We start from the raw sequence: 19,786 nt of genomic DNA on the forward strand, positions 1-19,786 counted from the left end.
ACTTCAACTGATCCTTTGGTTCTACAGAATGGAAAAGCAGCAGGTTCTGACTCACCCACTCTGGGAACGTCCTAGATACTGCTTCAATTCATGCTCCTCGTTTCTCCCGGGGGTTCTTCTTTGAGAAACAATGACAGGTCATAAGGGCTTTTGCAGAGCATGTGCACGCATCTCCTCCTGCTTCTCAGCCATTTATGTGATGAAATGAATAACAGACACCCACTCCTTTCAAGGTTGCTAAAGTGTTTGGAACTTGCATTACTTGGCCTTTGTTGGACCCACATGTATCCAGGGTAGCCATGTCATGCAGCATGTTCTTCGGAGAGATTAGATTTCCTAGTGCAAGTGAGACAACTGAGTAATGCTAGGGTTTTCTGGAGCTGATAATCCAAAACACAGAGGTGCAAGCCACTGCCCACTACAGATCTCCTTTTAAACGCTGCTCCAATTCTGCATTCAAGTTTGTAAGCCAGAAAATTTTATTTATCATTTGAATGCTTGCGAAAGTGCCAGATCTGCAGCAATGGAAACAGAAGTTGGCAACGCATCGAAGAGGTACACTATGGCAGAAAGGGTACACCCTGCTGCTCTGACATGAGCATAATTTAAAAACACCGCAATGGGAGTTCAGGGTATTTGGATCAGTCATTGCTGGCCTCCCTGCTGACCCTGCCAATAAGGGTGCTTAGTTCCAGTTATGAAGGTGGTTTTTATGATGTGGATTCTGCTTCACTAGAGCTGGATGGACAGAGAACTCATTTATCACAGACTAAACAGTTATTAGATAAACGTCACTGTCACTGACAGTGGTGGAAGCCTCTATTAGCTCATTGCCATACTTCTAAGCTTTCCAGTCATATATTTATGTCTCCATCCGCAAGGAATGCTGTATAAATTATGCAGGTCAATGCTTTTTTTAATTAACAAAAACAAACAAACAAACAGAAAACCAAACACACCCCTTCTGGGAATTTTGCTCGTTAAAACAAATGGAAATCTTATCTGTGCTTCACATTAAATAAACTACCATCCTGTGCATGGGCTCAGTTTCTGACTGCTCTCAAAACGTACGTCTTTTGAGGCAAGTTCCAGTTTTAAACAATGCAAATTCTATAGTTATCTCAAACTACCTCTCTTTGTAGACGGTGTCATGAATGGCGCGTGTAGAGGACTGCCTAGGCTTATTTGCAGCTCATCTTCATTAATTCATCCTAACAGGAAACAGATTTTATGTAACTGTGAAGAGTAGCAGCCCTGTGACCTTTCCTTTCAGTCTCCAAGGATTCAAGACACGTCTGCCACATTGTCTGCAGAATAGGATGAGTCTCTTATGCTGTCAACACATTCAAAAGCCGATCAGCTGCAAGTTTCCTTCCAAAAGGCTTTGCTTGAATTTAGGTAATTTGCTCCTATAACATAACTATGTACTGTAGTTATTTGTATATCATCAGCTCCTTTTAACAAAAAGCACAAAAGCTAAACAAAATGGAATTTTCCCTTTTTTGAATGATATTTCTCAATGTGCATTAGCTGCTGGAAATCATCAAAACACACTAGATTTTCTACATTCAGATCCTTCATTTTGATTGAAGGAAAAACTCAACTAGTCAGGTTTTCAATTATGTATAGATCTGTTTCAACACTGGAACCCTACAATCAAAACAGCATGACACCACCCAGTAGTCAGCTGTTGGTAATACAGTACATCACCTATTTTAAGGGACTCCACCAGACACACAAAAACTAGCTCTACCTGAATTGAAAAGATAAATAATAATATAAAAATATAACACAATGCAAGGAACATCACAGACATTTAAACTAAACAACAAAACAAAACATCTGTCATGTATAAACTTCAAGGTCATTTAGCAGCTTTCAGGTACTCTGATCTCACATGAGAAACCAATCATCATTGAAGTTACATGCATTTGACCCCAATTAAGCAAGACAAAGACTGAACAAACTATCAAGTGCCCTACACCTCCCCAGAAGACTCTATTTACTGTTAGGTTTCAATTTACTGCAGTTCTTAGTCTTAGTCTTTTTCATTAAAGCAGCACATAATATTGATAACTGCATAATCCTATCGGACATAGTTCTTACAATGACAAATACATGATTTCTGTCTCTCCGCAGTGTGCAAAATTAGTCTCTGCTCTGTAGACCGAGCAGCTCTATGACGTGAGCTTCGAGTAGCTTGGGGGAGAGAATCTTCGCCTCAGGTACTTCAGGACGTAGAGGGGAAGGCAGCTCACCAGAGTGATGACTGTGACCTTCCACAAGAACGACAAGGTTGCAATGAAGTAAACATCTGCAAGGAAAGAGCACAGAAGCAATGAAGATGGGCTGTAGACTGAAGTGAGAATTGCACTGTGTGGGGAGGATCAAAGCTCAAAGTGAAAGCTTCAGGGGGGGGAAATGTAGCCCAGTAAAGCTTCGGAACAACCGCCTCCTCACACACACACACAAAACAGCATTTTTGCTCCCTATCTTTTTTTTTCTAAACCAATGCAATTTCTGTTCCCCAACCACCTCTTGCTCTCTTCCTTTCTCGTTCATGAAGATACATCTTTCTCCCTAACACACTGCTCATCTCATTTCAATACGACATTTTGTCTAGATAGATAATTATGGATATAAACCCGATTTGGAATATTGAAATCCTTCACCTCCCTGGCAAAATGAACTACATTAGCTTCCTTTAAAGGGTCTCTAGATGGATTTTAGCTCTGGGAGATCTTTTTCTTTAACTTGCTAGTAGTGCTGAATATGAATCATCTCGGTTCATTCAGATACCATGCAGCATAATATATATAATCACAGAAGCACTATGGATATATTTGAAGTGCATTCAAAGATGAGCCACAATACTCTTGTGTAAGAGATAGCCTTACTGCACATGGAGGCTTTGAACCAAGGAAATAAGAGGGCTGTTTTATTCTGCAGCAGGATATCATCCTGGGAGTTTGCAAGGCTTTCTGGGGGAAGTAGTGACATCTTGTGGTCCCTGATAGTACACTGAAACACGCAGCAGGGATCTGATATTTAACAGGCTGACTGCCCAGGGAAATGTGGAATTCATTATCTGTTTTCTTCTAGCACGTGAGATGTGTCTTCCATTTAGACAAATGAAAATATAAGACAAAAGTCCAGATGAAATAAAGAAACTGAGACAAGTTTTAGTGAGTCAACTACTACATCCAGCTAATGGACATGGTCTTTCACTCCAGCCACAGAGGGTGATGCTTTTCCATTCAGAGGTCTCAGGTTCAATCCCCATAGATGACCCAATCAAGTGGTGTCTTGTGTGGGTATCTGAACTGCTGCGAAGCCCTGAAGGCCAGGATGAGACTCCCGGCCAATGTGTAACATATTGGCCAAGTGTGTCTTTGTCCCTCTCTAGTGGCTGGACTGTGTAATGAAATCTGAGCGTCTGCTACTGCCTTCAAGCTAATGGATCTGCTCCCTGGGATAACTTCATCAGCAGTTCTGAGCCCAATTTATGCCCTTATCCTCTTGTTAAGCATGTAAACATTTGACTGGAAAGACCTGAAGAAATATAAGATATTTAACCTTACCAATAAACTCATGTAAGAAGACCAGAGAGGCTATGTAGCAGGAGAGGCTGAGCAACTCTGCCACTATCATGAGCCAGTGCCACGTCTGGATTGTTAATGCCACCATCAGTAACTCAGTAAGAATCAGGGATGTGAAGGAAATGGCCACAATGTGGACAAATTCAGACTCGAACAGCAGAAGAGCTCCATACATGATGATACTACCTGTGAGGAAAAAAGAAGGAGAGAGGCTGGATATCTTACTGCTAAACATCAATCTAAGTTCTAAACATCAGTCTCAGTCCTGAAAGAGCAGAAACATAAGGTCACCTCTTAAGACAGTTTGCAATGGCTTTTGGTAATGCATGTTGGACAGTAAATCAGTTATTTATGACATGGCATTAAGAAGATAAAAGAACTTCTGTGCAATGAATAAGAGACTACACAGGTGGTCAATGTTTCATAGGGGCATGTCAGATTTACAGATGTGGAAATATGAAGTGTATTATTTTAGCTACTGTCATAGATCACTCAAAGATTAAGGTGATCTATTTGTCCTTCCAGAAATAGGAGCACAGTCACTACTCAAAAGAGAAGACAAATATCAAACACTTGTAACTTCTCCTGTGCTGCCCTGAAGTCCAGATGGAAGCACAAGGTGTAGGGACGCTGAGTGCATATAGTTATGTTTTCTGTGCCCTCCTTGGGCCAAGTTCTCCACCCTAAACAAGCACAAATTAAAGTGGCATTAAGGAAGCATTATTTTGGGCCCCTATTCCGGCTGGGCTGGAAAGCTCATACAACTCCCTGCCCAGCCACCTGCACAAATAATTCATGTCAGCAGCATGAGTAATTGGCACCAACATCCATCACATGCTAGTTTCTGTGGGGAAACCCTATCAGGGACTAGAGCCTGAGCCACAACGTTCAGATCCAGCTCTGAACTCTCCAGCATTTGGGGCTGTTCAGTTTGGGTCAGGCACACCACTGCTAGCAACTAGTCTAATTGTTTAGCCTGCCGCTTTCTAGTCATTTAGCACAGTAGATATGAAGTCACTTTAACCAAATACTGTAACAGAATAGTGGCCTCATCTGAGAAGGAACTTTTCCCCAATGCATCATCCTCTGGCTTTGACTTTCCACCACTTGTGAACTTTCTATAAATGTCTTGGCTTTGCCATAGTATTTATATAGCAACAGGAGACCATTATTCCTGCCATAGCATTCTACTGCATTAGACTAATCCCCTGAAATCTAAGAGGTTTTATATTGCTGCCCCCACTCCCCATTTAAGGATGGCAATGTCATTTAAAACTGCTGATTTTGGCACATTTCTTTCTGCTTCTGTCGATAAAGGAGTTTTGGAAAATATCATTTTGTCACAGGATAGTATGGCCATTTTAACTATACAACCTCAACACTATATGTACACGTGTTGCATGCTTCCTTAGCTAATAGCAACAGAAATCACTTGTGCTTGAGGTTCTCTCTTTCTTTTTTAAACCCACAGGCTGACTTCCTAGGAGCTAATCCAATGGGTGCATCCAAACTTGAAACAAATACAGGGTAACCAAAGTAGTTTTATTAATAGCTTCTAGCAACTTGAGGATAAAAGCCCAGATAAAGTGCAAGTTATTTGATCTCAAGAACTAGAACCTTCTTCAGATTCTTCACTACCAGAAAGGGTCATTTCCTTGGCTGGAAATAAGCCAATTATCTTAGCTAGGTAGTAACCAGGACTGGGACTATTATGCCTAATAGATAATAATGTGTTTATACAGTGGTTTCCCTTCATAGCTTTCAAAACAAAGGCAAGTGTCATTAACTTTACTTTACAGGTGGGATACCGGAAGTGGGGTAAGGTGGAGACTTGCCCAGTGTCAAAAAGCAGATCAATGGCCACAGTGGGAACAGACCCCAAATCTCCTGACTCACATGCTGTCTCCTATCATGACCCAGTATTTCAAAATATTGGTAAGCCACTTGCTACAAATGTTTAGTTTTAAGTGATTTTTTTTTTTTGCATTAGTAAGATGGTTTCTGTCATTGTTCTGATGCAAGGAATGGCCATTTTTACCCTATCCTAAAGGGTCATTATTCAGCAATACTCTACTTTTGATAATACAGCAGGACAGCTATATAATTCCTGACAGGTACGGGAACACTATGAGAAAAAAGGTGCAGTTTCTTACCTTGATAGATACTTATCAAAACCCATATTAAAAATGTTTTATATGACAACGGTCGCCCCTATAAAGAAAAAGAAAGACAGCAAGTATGACTTTTGAAAACTAATTTATCAAGCAACTCTGACATAAATCTAAAATAGATGGTTTAGAGGTGACCTGGAAAGGGAAGAAAATTGATGTCTTTTTTGTGCTTCTTCATGGTGCATAATAGGCATTTGACTATACTGTCCCAATTATTTTGGTATAAACAGTGCTTCATATCAGTATAGCTATTCCTGTACGGGAATGGGAATATACTATGTTATGGTATAGGGTTACCAGTATAACTGCATCCACACTAGGGGAATTCTGGGTATAAGTAAAAATGTAAAAAAATAAAAATCACTCTTCTGACAAAGCAGTACAAAACACTGTGTGTAGACCAGGTCTAAGGATGGTTGGAGAATTCGTGGTTTATGACCTCAGAGACCACATGAGAGTGAAACCAGATGGAGATGGGAGGCGACTTATTCAGACTGTTGGAAAACACTCACTTTGCTTCTGTTGGACTCTGTTTAATGGAAATTCTTGGGGGAAAGGATGTCTTTGTTGAAGAATCAGCTCACCCTTCCCTTCAATTAAAGATGTTTCTACTCCACATACCCAAATCATTCAAAGAGTTCTCCAGAAAAATAAAAAAAAGAGTGGCAAGACTTGGCATTCCTCACATTTCTAAGGTAAAAATCAAATCAAGTGGACTTCTCTTTTTTTTTTTTTTTTTTTTTTTTTAAACAAAGAAAACTCTTTCAGGCCTCCTGTACATATCATAAAGCAGCAAAAACAGCACAAAACCAATCTTTTGTTCTCTTTTTAGATCACCTGTAAGGCAAGTCTCCATGCAAGAAACCATCTGAACTACTGTTTTTGAATAGATCAAAAGCAGTAGAGCTAGTCCAGAATTTTCCAACAGAACAGATTTCAATTGGAAAATACTGATTTGACAAAATCCACCCATTTAATGGGAACACATCAATTTCAACAACATTTTCAACAGAATGGGGGGAGGGGGGGGAGAATAGCTCAGTGGTTTGAGCATTGGCCTGCTAAATCCAGGGTTGTGAGTTCAATTCTTGAAGGGGCCATTTAGGGATCTGGGGCAAACATCTATCTGGGGATTGGTCCTGCTTTGAGCAGAGGGTTAGACTAGATGAGCTCTTGAGGTCCCTTTCAACCCTGATATTCTATGATCCTATGAAAGGAGGGGGTGGTGGGTTTTCCTCCTAAAGTTCATGTCATTCTGTACCCACAGCACAATGCTGGGTCCATCACTTTCTCCCCTTCCCACAGCTTCAGCATGGTGGTGGGTCAGTGCCTGCTCCATCCCATCTTCATGTCATCAGGACCCACCACTGGTGGAAGTGAGAAGCCATGATGAGAGCTGGGGGGGACACAGAGACTGAGGACAAGTGGTGGAGGTTTCATGTTCTAAATTCAGAATATTCCTTTTTTGTGGGAAATTCTGAGGTCTGATATTTCATTCCGATTTGAAAGGAAACAAAATTTCAAACATTCAGAATTTCCCACAGGATGGAAATTCTATTTTCTGGCCCGTTCTAGTAAGCAGCTAACTGTTAACAAACATAACAAGGTGTGAGAAAATAAAAATAAGTTAAAATTGTAAATAGAATTTTGCCTCTTGATGACAACTGTACTTTTAGAGTCATACGATAAAGTACCATGTCTATGGATATTGTGTTTCGTTTGTCTCTCTGAAAGCCAGTTCCAAATCAAGCCAAAGATGATATATAGAGCAGATGGAAGAGAAACAGAATAAGATCTACTGGACCTTAAGAAGATCTTTGTAGAGTTCTGGATACAACATGGCGACCTCAGATTTGACATCCTTGTCTAAGACCAGAGAGAAGACTGGAAACATTGTATAGATTGTGGAATACCTGAGCAGAACAATACAGGAGACATCAATAGAGCACATATTGTTTAAACCGTAAAAATGAATACACAAGTCTTCAAAAAGGAAATATATGCTGCTCCCTGCATCTCAATAATAGTCACATAATAAACTCAAATGGAACACAGTACTTTATGCACAGCAAAAAAATTGCAACATTTACCACTTTAAATTTATGAATAGAATCATTCCTAAACGGAAGCTGCAGGTATTGTAACCAATGTTACACATTTTCCAATAGAGTTTTTACTCCTTTTAGAGATGGAACTATTTCAGTGCTGGATTTGACTATGTAATTCAGTTCAGAGGGTTGGGCTGTTTTGTTTTTTTTCTTCTTTTTTTTAAACACGTATCTGAAAGCATGAGCAAATGTATATTATGCAAGCACAATGACATTGGCATAGCAATTTAGGTAGTATGGGTGAGATCTGGGGCTGTGCCTCTCAAAGCCCAGAGGGAGGAGGAGGATTAAGGTGACTTTAAGCCACCTTTATGCTCTGAGGGGGATAAAAGGGTCCCCCAGCAGGCTATGTCTGTGACAGAGCCTGTGCCTAGCTTCCTATGGGTAGTACTGCGGCCCAGAATCTCCACAGCACTACATGCTGCAGCCTCACCCTTGCCACATCCCTGTGTCGCGGCTCTCAAAGACATCACTAGGAGACAGCCTGCTCCTCAGTTCCTGAACCAGGGGAATTCTTCCTTGGCCAGATCCAGGGCTTTTAGAGCCCCTTTACTCTACCCGGCCTTTTACCATAGCCTACAGGGGCTGGAACAGGGATGAGACTCTCTCTCTAATTTCTGATGTGGCATTTGCAGTAGGCATCAATACAGAGCACTACTGAGTACTTACCAGTACACATACTAAGGAGACTTGCATACCTCTGATAAACTTTCACATGTATCACTTTTCAGACAGGAATCTATTCACTTTGCACATGGTTTTCACATTTTTTTCTGAACAGTTTTGCTCTTACCCAATAATGAGGAAGCCCTGATAGAGAGGAACTGACGCAAAGTAAAACACCGATGAGAAGACAGCCTAGCAAAGAAAAGAAAAGGACTGTCAGGCTTCAAAAGCTACAGTGTACGTTATATTTGATAAATCCTACTTTATCCAAACTGAAAAGTATTTGCAGTAGATTCAAAATTCTTGAGATGAAGACAAGAGACTGTAATATCCATTCCCTTGACTCCTGCACAAACTGAGATGAAGGAGAATGTTTAACAGCAAACAGTGGAGAACTGAACCCCTTTGGTAAACTTCTCTTTATATAATCTCACAAAAAAAGAGAGGTTGGAGTGTTCCATCTAAAGCCTGCTGTTTACATCCAGATGTCCTAAAGGACAGGTGTTTAGATATGTGTAGCTAACCCTCTGGAATTAGAAGGAATGTTTTCACAATGTAAAACGTATTAGCACTTAGTGATGGAGACAAAGGATAGTGGCAAACTCCAGCATGGACTTTTGATCTCAGAATGGGGATGGTACCTGCATTCTCAAAACCAGGAAAAGCGTTTGTTTAAATGAGATGTTTGTTTAAAAAACAGTAACCGCTGTCACCAAATATGTCCAAGCATCTTGCACTCACAGCTGAGGACAGAATTCTGCTCATGAACTCATACGTTTCTTTAAATTCCTCTCAGTCTAACACAACCTGTTGTTTTTAATCAACTGACAAATACGTATCAATCTTGCTTGCTCAATACTGAAGTTGTGCAAACATGATGAAAAATGCCTGAAATTCTGTGAACAGAAAACGTATTTTGTCATTGAGGACCCAATTCTTTTTCCCACTGAAGTCAATGGAAGTCAAGCCCTTTCAGTTCAGTCTAGCAAGATGCTGAGCACTTAATGTGGGTAATACATGCCTCAACTCCCAATGAGTTCAGCACCTCCCTAAAGCGCTCAGTACTCCACAGGACTGAACTGATTCAGCAAGGTACCTAACTTTAGGCACACGAGATGTTCCATCAAGTTCAGTGGGGCTCCTCATGTGCTTAAAAAGTTATACACTCTTAAGTAACTTGCTGAAGAGAGGCTTTAGGAGCCATTTCATACTGAAGAAATGCAATATTTTATAACATTGCCATGGAATGGCTGTTGTCACATTCACACATACGTGAAATCTCAAAGCTCACATGTTTTTGATGCAAACTGTTTTGTGCCCAAAAGAAATTTAAAATAATATTTTGAGAAAAAAAAATTGCTGACTGTTCAAAATGGAAACATCTTTACATGGAGGTGAGCCTCTTCTCATGCAAAAAAAGGTTACCTTCTTTTCAAGATCAAACCTACTAAAGTTCCAAAGAGAGCCAGGGGCTGTGCCAAATGTGAAAGGAAAAGCTTGAGTTTTGAACTTTTCACATTCCTCCCCCCAGTCTCACTCACTCTCTCTGACACACACACACAAAGCCAAGATGGAACAGTCCATTCACTCCATTTACCTGCATCGTACTGATACACAAGCTTCTGTGGATCACAAACTGGCTGAGAGCTGCAGATCTTTTGTAGCTGTTCCTTCCATGCACCATCAGTAACCGGCCCAGATGTTTAAACTGAGTGATAGAGAAATCTGCTGCAAGGGACGCTTGTTTTCCTTCCTATGTAGGTCAATAAATCAAAGACCATGAGGTCACAAGATTACATAAGATTAAGAAACACCATGAATGTTAATACATGCCTAAATAGTATTGACAGTAAAAATACCAACTCTGTCCCGTCCCCCAATATATTTATTTTAACAGCACTGGATGAGGAAAAACCATTATCTTAGCATCTCTATTTCCTCCCTCAGCCCCCAGCTGCCTCCCCCATTCCCTGTACCTCCCGCCCCCAACACTCAAACAACAAATGAAAAGACCATTCAAGGACAATTCCGATTTGGTTTCATGGTTCAAACCCAGAAGGAAGGTGTGTGAATTAGGGTTCACAGCATGCACGTTAGCGTGGCACTAACATCACATACGTTACCAGATGCTATATTGGGAACACACCCACTGTCAGTACCACAAGTACTCCAATGAAAATGTCTGGATGGGAAGTGTACTGCAGTGGCTATGAGAGATAATAGGATATCACCATTTACTGGGCCAGCAAATGAGTTATAACACAACCTTTTAGGCTCACAAGGTTGCTTTCAAACAGCTTTGATTTTATTTTTTGGCCCATTTCATGCACAGCCTTTATACTGTTGGCAAATGCATTCTTCTTCTTCCACGATATGTAGGAGTTCTGTACAATAAGTGGTGGGACTCCTGATCCAATGTCACCATTTTCCAAATTAATACAAAACAGTTCTAATGAATATATTATAGGGCCAGCTACAACGCAGGTGTTTTGAGCATCTATGTATAGCGATGAAGCAAGAATGAAGTAGCCTGGTCTGACTATGTAGAATCCTCTAGTATGGGGTAGGCAACCTATGGCACGGGTGCCGAAGGCAACACATGAGCTGATTTTCAGTGGCACTCACACTGCCTGGGTCCTGTCGACCGGTCCGGGGGGCTCTGCATTTTAAGTTAATTTTAAATGAAGCTTCTTAAACACTTTTAAAACCTTATTTACTTTACATACAACAATAGTTTAGTTATATATTATAGACTTATAGAAAGAGACCTTCTAAAAACGTCTGGCATGTGAAAACCTTAAATTAGAGTGAATAAATGAAGACTCGGCACAGCACTTCTGAAAGGTTGCCAACCCCTGCTCTAGTAAATATCAGCATGAGTTTTGCTAAATGATTGCCCAGTTTACCAAACTATTTTTCATCCTAGCCTGAAAAGGGCCAGTGTTTTTGGCCCGATATCGTTTCTTCTCAAGGCAGCTGCTCTTTCTATGACATGAATCAATAAGGATTCAATAAAAGGGGCACTTGGAAACCAGCCTCTGCATTTATATGACAAGTTGTATCAAATATGACATGTGCTTCATAATCTCACCTTTCCTTCAACCCCAACACCGCAGTCGGCCTCCTGAATCATGCTGACATCATTCCCTCCATCACCTGCATGTTAGAGCACAGAGAAAGGGCAGGGAATATGGTAAGAGAGCCACTTCTTATAGCTACTGAATGTAGCTGAATTAATAAAATCATAAACTTTACAGTCAGAAGGGACGTTAGCCCATGGGGAATTAGAATAAATTAGAGTGGCATGTTGAAAGCAAGCTAGGAGGAATGGATGCCCTAAATTTTAAATAGGAATTGGGTGTTCAAATGTCTTGCACAATTTTTCATCGATTTGTAGGATCTTAAGGCCTGAATGGACCACCAGATCATTTAATCTGACCTCCTGTATAACACAGGCCATGAAATTTCATCCAGAATATGGAAGAAGTTAGCAGCTTGGCTCAGAATTAGAGCTTCAGAATGAGTGTTGTTGCAGCCATGTTCATCCCAGGATATGACAGAGAGAAAGGTCACTGAAGTAATATCTTTTATTGGTCCAGAAAAAGATATTACCTCATACACCTTGTCTCTCTAGCTTCACAATGAGCAATTTTTCCAGATGAAATGTGCACTCTTCTTTTTGCAAAACCCAACCTCAATATTTGTGAAGTTTTTCTGCCCTCCTCCCACCAAAAAATTCATGAATATGCCCAGTTTCAGTTTATAGGTTATTCCACAAAACACTTTCATTTTATTTGTTATTTCTTGTTACCATTGATGTCACGAGGTGTCACAAAATATTTCCACTTCCGTCATGAAATGAAAGAAGACTGCTTAGTTCGAAAACGGAAGAGTTGCAATACCAGGTCACACTAGTCTTACATAATAATAAAGGAAATTTCTTCCTAACTTCAACAGTTAGTGGCTGGTTTATGCCCTAAAGCATATGGGTTTATCTTTTCTATATGACTAATTCAGCACTGCACTTTAAGTACATACTTAGTTTTAAGCACATGAGCAGACCAACTGACTTCATAATACTTTTGTACTTCAAGTGCTTGGTTTAATGGGAGGTCCTAGTTTTTTTTAATTCATATCTAATGTAACTGGACAGTCTCATCCATATTAACCTCTGATCCTTTCCTGAATCCTGTTTAGTTCTTGGCCTCAATAATATATTGTGTTAATGAGCTCCACAAGTTAAATTATGCATTGTGTAAACGAATTATTTCAGATTTGGATAACATTTATATTTGTGAACATTTGCACATACAGACTTACATTTGCACGAATGTTCATAAACAAAATGGATAATGGGTTTGTGAATACAGTGATTTAAAATTTGTTATTTATTTTTCTGAATAGGTCACAAAAAAGTTTCACTATTTGCTTTGTTCTGTTTATAAGACCAGCACTTTTCTAAGAGAAATCCCAAAGAGTAACAATTTTGTATTATCTTAAAAGCAAAAAAATCCTACTTTTTTTTAAACTCATTTGAATATCTGCATATCTGTTCCACTCATTATTTTTCAGCCATGTTTCTTAAGTGAAAAATTTTATAGGTTTGACCTTAATTTCTAGTATATATATAAAAAAAGCAGAATTAAATAATAACAATAAAAATAATCTTTCAGGCTTCTTTATGCAATAAAGAGCAAGAGGACAAAGGCCCTGGTTTTTTATTTGCTGAGCACTTAAATTGGGAAAAGAAAATAGTGTACCGTATATTCCAAAAAAAATTAATACTAAAAATGATCTATTAACTTTTAACTAAAGGGAAGCAGACTTGTATGTTTTTCCCTCCTGTTTGAGAAGAGTTGAATCCGTTTCTCTTCAATGTGTCAAAAATTAATTCAAAGAAAAGTGAATATAAAAATGAGACTGAGATGGATAGCAGATGCATTCCTCACCTACAGCGCAGGTCAGTTTGCCAGTTCTTTCCTGGAGCAAGCGCACAATCTGGGCCTTCTGTGTAGGGGCACATCGGCAGCATACCACGGCTGGACACTGGCAAGCCAACTCCATAAACTCGTACTCATAATATTTCAGACACACCTGTTTTACAGGAGAAGGAAGTTTCAAAGATGATTATACTGCATACATTTCCCTAAACCAAATCACACATATTACCCTTGGGACTCCTATACAGCTGTCATAAGAATTCGAAGTTTACCTCCAGCGAGTCACCAGAAATCACAAGCGCACAGTCATGTTTCCGACGGAACGCATTGAGCTCCAAATGAGCTTCTCCACGGTTAGTCACCTGGAAATGAGCACAGCCGCTGAGAAAGTATGTGATTGGCGAGAACAACATTAATTAATACAATCCCGAACACATAACTCCAGGACATTGTCAAATCAATGAGGTTATCAAACATACTTCTTACTAAAAACAGAACCAAAAAACAGGGTGAAATTAAGGTCCACATATTCAAGTTTCATTTGTGTGTGTAAATTGGCGTTTACATCCCCATCCCCATTGCCCTCTTTGTTTGTGCAAACCTCAACTCTCAGGCCCTTGTCAGGGAGTGGGGTTTGAATATGCACAAGAATTTTGAAGATTTGGGCCCAAAACTGTGTTTGAAAGAACAGAAATTCACCAGTCTTATGAAATATGCATCATATCATTTTTTGCTGAGCCTTTGGAAAACCAACCCTGGATTTCTTATTAGTGTCTCCAGAAATTAGCAGCAGTTACACAAGGGCCTTTGCTCATGGAGGCTGAAATAAATGGTCCAAGGTGTGGGCTGGTTTTTGGGTTACATGGCTCCTGCAATGATCATGTTGTGAGGCAACAGTCTAGGGGCTGACTAAGGGATGCCATTAACACTGTGTATTTTTGGAACCATGAGGAGAAACTACACAGTTATTATACTGTCCTCCTGGAACCTCAAAAACTGTACAGCTCAAGTATCATCAGTGACTTGCCCAATTTCACTATTATCTCTGCTCACAGGAGTGAAGTTATCTATTGGCATAGTGCCCACTCAAGGCCCTCCATGATGCCAAACCACCATGGCAGTATGGCAGAACAGCCTTGCGGGGAAGGGAGGAAGACACTTTACTCTTGTATGCCGCAGGGGTGGGCTCCATGCTAGCTCCAAACAGATCAGCACAGAGGGTCAATCCAACACTACTGAAGTCAATGGGAGCTTTGCCACTGACTTCAGTAGGTGCAGGATCAGACTCAAGGGGAGAACTGGGGTAGGTGTGTATTCTGCTTACGCTAAATCACTGGCCAAGAACCACCCTTGTAGGGGGTGCAGAGCAGTAGCCATTATTCCAGACCACAGGCTGGAGGAAGCACCATGGAAGTAATGCCTGCTTGCAGATTCGGGTAATCTATCCCTTCTCATCCCCAACTTAGTTCCTTGAACAAGTCCAGAGAAGGGTGAATTTCACCCACAGGGAATAAGTGTACCTTACTCACCAATCTGAATATATGAATGTCCTGGGTTCTGGTTACCAAATGAGCATTCTTCGCTGTACAAGTAGCTGTTTCTAGCTTATCCCCTGTCAGCATCCACACCTGAAATTAAAAATATTTTTATATCCCCAAATTAACACAAAACCTAACAAACATTATGTTTGCAGGGAACTTCTAGGAACTCTGGGCCTTTATGCATGCATGTAAATAGACCATATTTAAACAGAACCCATGTGGTGTTCAACAAATTCCTCTATAACAGAATCCCATTTAAAAAGGGCAGGGAATTCCCCTACTCAGAGGAATTAAGGGGTTTGAAAAATGCTTCAGCATATAGGGGGTTATGAAATCTGCAAATTTTTTCATCTATTTCAAGACTTCACTGATAAAACACAAAACATAAATTGAAGAGGCAGACATCTGAATGTATCCCCATCCTCAGCAAGTTTTATACAGAAATCTTTAGCCCCAGCTGCAAACAGATCCTGCATGGCCCTGCCTGAAAAATAGATGATGCAACTGCAGTTAGCTCACCACCCATGTCTGCGTGGAACAAACTAAACATAAGAATGGCCATATAGGGTCCATCTACCCCACTATCCTGTCTTCCAACAGTGGCCAGTGCCAGCTGCTTTAGAGTCAAGGAAAGTGTGGGCCCCTTGCTGAATGACGGAGGGAACCTAGTGACAGAGGATGTGGAGAAAGCTAGTGTACTCAATGCTTTTTTTGCCTCTGTCTTCACAGACAAGGTCAGCTCCCAGACAGCTGCACTCTGCAGCACGGTATGGGGAGGAGGTGACCAGCTCTCTGTGGAGAAAGAAGTAGTTCGGGACTATTTAGGAAAGCTGGACGAGCACAAGTCCATGGGGCCGGATGCGCTGCATCCGAGGGTGCTAAAGGAGTTGGCCGATGAGATTGCAGAGCCATTGGCCATTATCTTTGAAAAATCATGGCAATCGGGGGAGGTCCCGGATGACTGGAAAAAAGCTAATGTAGTGCCCATCTTTAAAAAAGCGAAGAAGGAAGATCCAGGGAACTACAGGCCAGTCAGTCTCACCTCAGTCCCTGGAAAAATCATGGAACAGGTTCTCAAGGAATCAATCCTGAACCACTTAAAGGAGGGGAAAGTGATCAGGAACAGTCAGCATGGATTCACCAAGGGCAAGTCATGCCTGACTAACCTAATTGCCTTCTATGATGAGATAACCGGCTCTGTGGATGAGGGGAAAGCAGTGGATGTGCTATTTCTGGACTTTAGCAAAGCTTTTGATACAGTCTCCTACAGTATTCTTGCCAGCAAGTTAAAGAAGTATGGGCTGGATGAATGGACGGTAAGGTGGATAGAAAACTGGCTAGATGGTCGGGCTCAACGGGTAGTGATCAATGGTTCCATGTCTAGTTGGCAGCCGGTATCAAGCGGAGTGCCCCAAGGGTCGGTGCTGGGGTCGGTTTTATTCAATATCTTCATTAACGATCTGGAGGATGGTGTGGACTGCACCCTTAGCAAGTTTGCAGATGACACTAAACTGGGAGGAGTGGTTGATACGCTGGAGGGTAGGGATAGGATACAGAGGGACCTAGACAAATGAGAGGATTGGGCCAAAAGAAATATGATGAGGTTCAACAAGGACAAGTGCAGAGTCCTGCACTTAGGACGGAAGAATCCCATGCACTGCTACAGACTAGGGACCGAATGGCTGGGCAGCAGTTCTGCAGAAAAGGACCTAGGGGTTATGGTGGACGAAAAGCTGAATATGAGTCAACAGTGTGCCCTTGTTGCCAAGAAGGCTAATGGCATTTTGGGTTGTATAAGTAGGGGCATTTCCAGCAGATCGAGGGATGTGATCATTCCCCTCTACTCAGCACTGGTGAGGCCTCATTTGGAGTACTGTGTCCAGTTTTGGGCCCCACACTACAAGAAGGATGTGGACAAATTGGAGAGAGTCCAGCGGAGGGCAACAAAAATGATTAGGGGACTGGAGCACATGACTTATGAGGAGAGGCTGAGGGAACTGGGATTGTTTAGCCTGCAGAAGAGAAGAATGAGGGGGGATTTGATAGCTGCTTTCAACTACCTGAAAGGGGGTTCCAAAGAGGATGGATCTAGACTGTTCTCAGTGGTAGAAGATGACAGAACAAGGAGTAATGGTCTCAAGTTGCAGAGAGGGAGGTTTAGGTTGGACATTAGGAAAAACTTTTTCACTAGTAGGGTGGTGAAGAACTGGAATGGGTTACCTAGGGAGGTAGTGGAATCTCCTTCCTTAGAGGTTTTTAAGGTCAGGCTTGACAAAGCCCTGGCTGGGATGATTTAGTTGGGTTTGGTCCTGCTTTGAGCAGGGGGTTGGACTAGATGACCTCCTGAGGTCCCTTCCAACCCTGAGATTCTATGATTCTATGAGAGGGAATGAACAGAACAGGGCAATTTATTGAGTGATTCATCCTCTGCTGTCAGGTCCCAGCTTCTGGCAGGCAGAGGTTTAGGAACACCCACAGCATGAGGTTGTGTCTCTGACCCTCTTGGCTAATTGCCATTGATAGACCTATCCTCCATGAACTTATCCTGTTCTTTTTTGAACCCATCACAACATCCTCTGGCAATGGGTTTCATAGGCTGACCATGAGTTGTGTGAAGAAGTACACCTATACCCTGTTATAACGCCACCCGATATAACATGAATTCGGATATAACGCGGTAAAGCAATGCTTCGGGGGGAGGAGGGAGGGGCTGCGCACTCCGGCGGATCAAAGCAAGTTCGATATAACGTGGTTTCACCTATAACGCGGTAAGATTTTTTGGCTCCCAAGGACAGAGTTATATCAAGGTAGAGGTATACTTCCTTATGTTTGTTTGAAACCTGCTACTTATTAGTTTCATGGTTCTTGCGTTGTGTGAAGGAGTAAATAACATTTCCCCTATCTCCACACCATGACTTTACAGGCCTCTATCATTCCCCCCCGTAGTTGTCTCTTTTCCAGGCTTAACAGTCCCAGTCTTTTTAATCTCTCCTTGTACGGAAGCTGTTCCATTGCCCTAATTATATGAAAATGAAGACAGTGTATATGAAAACAATTCAGTCATTAAACGAGGACACTAGAAAGTTTTGTGACCAGCAGTGCTGACCGATATTTGCTATAATCTGGAAGGGAATTTCCTCAACACTATAAATATTTGGGGTTTTGGCTATTCTTTACCTAGTGCTTTTAATTCCCTCCAAGCCTTCCCCTGTTCGATCAGATCAAATAAGGATCCACTTGTTTGTTTTATTCTCTAAAAGGAGTTTACTAAGCTAAAAGCCAGGTGGGACACTTATTGTAATTAACAAGATAGTATAATAAAGAAATAAAGAAAACGGATAGCTCCAGAATGAATTACAAAACTGCCTTCAGTCTTCATTCTCTACTGACATGCAGAATCCCAAAGAACATGAGCCGCAGAACATCTACTGTAAATTGCAGCAATATGTATGCAGTCACTAACAGGGCTATCCATTCAGCATCAAGGCAGTGACTTCGGCCAAGTTAAAAACAAAAACAAACATTTTTGGACCAAACCGTCAAGATTTAACTAATAAAAATCAAAATATTGCTATGGAAACTACAGGAACTGTATTCTGTTTGTTTGAGCTACTCACTGACGTGCAAAGTTATGTTACTATTAGAGATGGCATCAAAGCTAAAACTGTTTATTGAGACCCGCTTTCCGCCCCCCCAAATAAAATAAAATTAAACTTTCGGAGTTCAAGTAAACTGGGCACTGTATCTAAAACAGCCTGGTTTTGATTCTGCAATACAAAGCAAGGTTTTGTCCATTTTCTGTTTCAAATAGGTAACCAGAATGGTAACCTTTTATCCAACTCAACCTCCAACTGAGAGCTAGTTCCAGATCACCCCTGATTTTGTAAACCTAGAACCTGACTGACAAGATTTTGGGGAAAGGCAGAGTCAAACCATAATCATTCCTGGCTTTGCCCATCTGTGTATGGCTAATTCTGTAGGTGCACAAGTTATGGACATATATAAAGCCAGAAGGCATACAAAAAATCCTTGTGCATTACTGTTTTTGGTTCAGACTCCCTCTGGTGGCTATATATCACAGCATAAAAATGCATATGCGTGCGCTTCAACCTCAGTGCTCAAAACTTGCACATCATCATTTGGGTGCCAGAAGAGAAAGGAAATCAAGCCAAGCTAACTTTAACTGTGTGTTTCATGCAGCCACTTACAAGACTAGCTTGGCTGATTCTTTATACTTATCTTACATAGATACCATTCTGGCTGCATATTTGGTTTCTTCATATATTAAAAAGTTGTGGGCGAGGGTGACACATTTTAAGGTGCTCAGCTAGTACTCAGCACTTACAGTGCTTTATATAGTCAAAGCGCTGTACAAAAATATTAGGTATTAGATGATAACATGATAACATCATTGAATTAGAGCGCATGGGGTCATTATTTGCATGTCCTGTTGCACTTCCATTAACCAACAGATCAGAGCAACATTAGATAATATTGTTTAGTCCAGAAACGACTTTATCTATCTATCTAGAGAGAGAGAATAGAGTTTCTTTTTAGCTAGTGTCTTATTCTACAGCCAGTGGAAAAAGAATTTTACAGCAACAAGATTTCACTTATCACTGCTGCTCACCTATTGCAATAGTCACAATCAATGGAGATCAGAATTTTATGGGGCTTTATTATCAAACAGACTCATTTACTCCAAATGTTACATTCCAGAGACTCTCCCCACAACTCTCTGGCCATTATCATCAATTGCAC

At 41.0% G+C, this 19,786-nt stretch overlaps 1 protein-coding gene across 2 annotated transcripts in view; it reads right to left on the reverse strand.

The window, feature by feature from the left end:
- Window positions 1–430: 430 nt before the first annotated feature.
- The window catches only part of ATP9A (ATPase phospholipid transporting 9A (putative)), a 111,310-nt gene continuing 91,954 nt past the window's right edge, over window positions 431–19,786 (reverse strand). For both annotated transcript variants that reach the window (XM_039498448.1, XM_039498447.1), the window contains exons 19-28: window positions 15,014–15,112; window positions 13,757–13,846; window positions 13,494–13,638; window positions 11,636–11,700; window positions 10,142–10,297; window positions 8,672–8,736; window positions 7,575–7,683; window positions 5,753–5,810; window positions 3,582–3,785; window positions 431–2,314 (exon numbers count right to left, since the gene is read on the reverse strand). In XM_039498448.1, the coding sequence (XP_039354382.1) occupies window positions 2,178–2,314; window positions 3,582–3,785; window positions 5,753–5,810; window positions 7,575–7,683; window positions 8,672–8,736; window positions 10,142–10,297; window positions 11,636–11,700; window positions 13,494–13,638; window positions 13,757–13,846; window positions 15,014–15,112 (1,128 nt within the window). In that variant the 3' untranslated portion in view covers window positions 431–2,177. The remainder of the gene's footprint in view (window positions 2,315–3,581; window positions 3,786–5,752; window positions 5,811–7,574; window positions 7,684–8,671; window positions 8,737–10,141; window positions 10,298–11,635; window positions 11,701–13,493; window positions 13,639–13,756; window positions 13,847–15,013; window positions 15,113–19,786) is intronic.

This window comes from Mauremys reevesii, linkage group 13 (assembly GCF_016161935.1).
Source record: "Mauremys reevesii isolate NIE-2019 linkage group 13, ASM1616193v1, whole genome shotgun sequence".
Lineage (NCBI taxonomy): Eukaryota > Metazoa > Chordata > Testudines > Geoemydidae > Mauremys > Mauremys reevesii.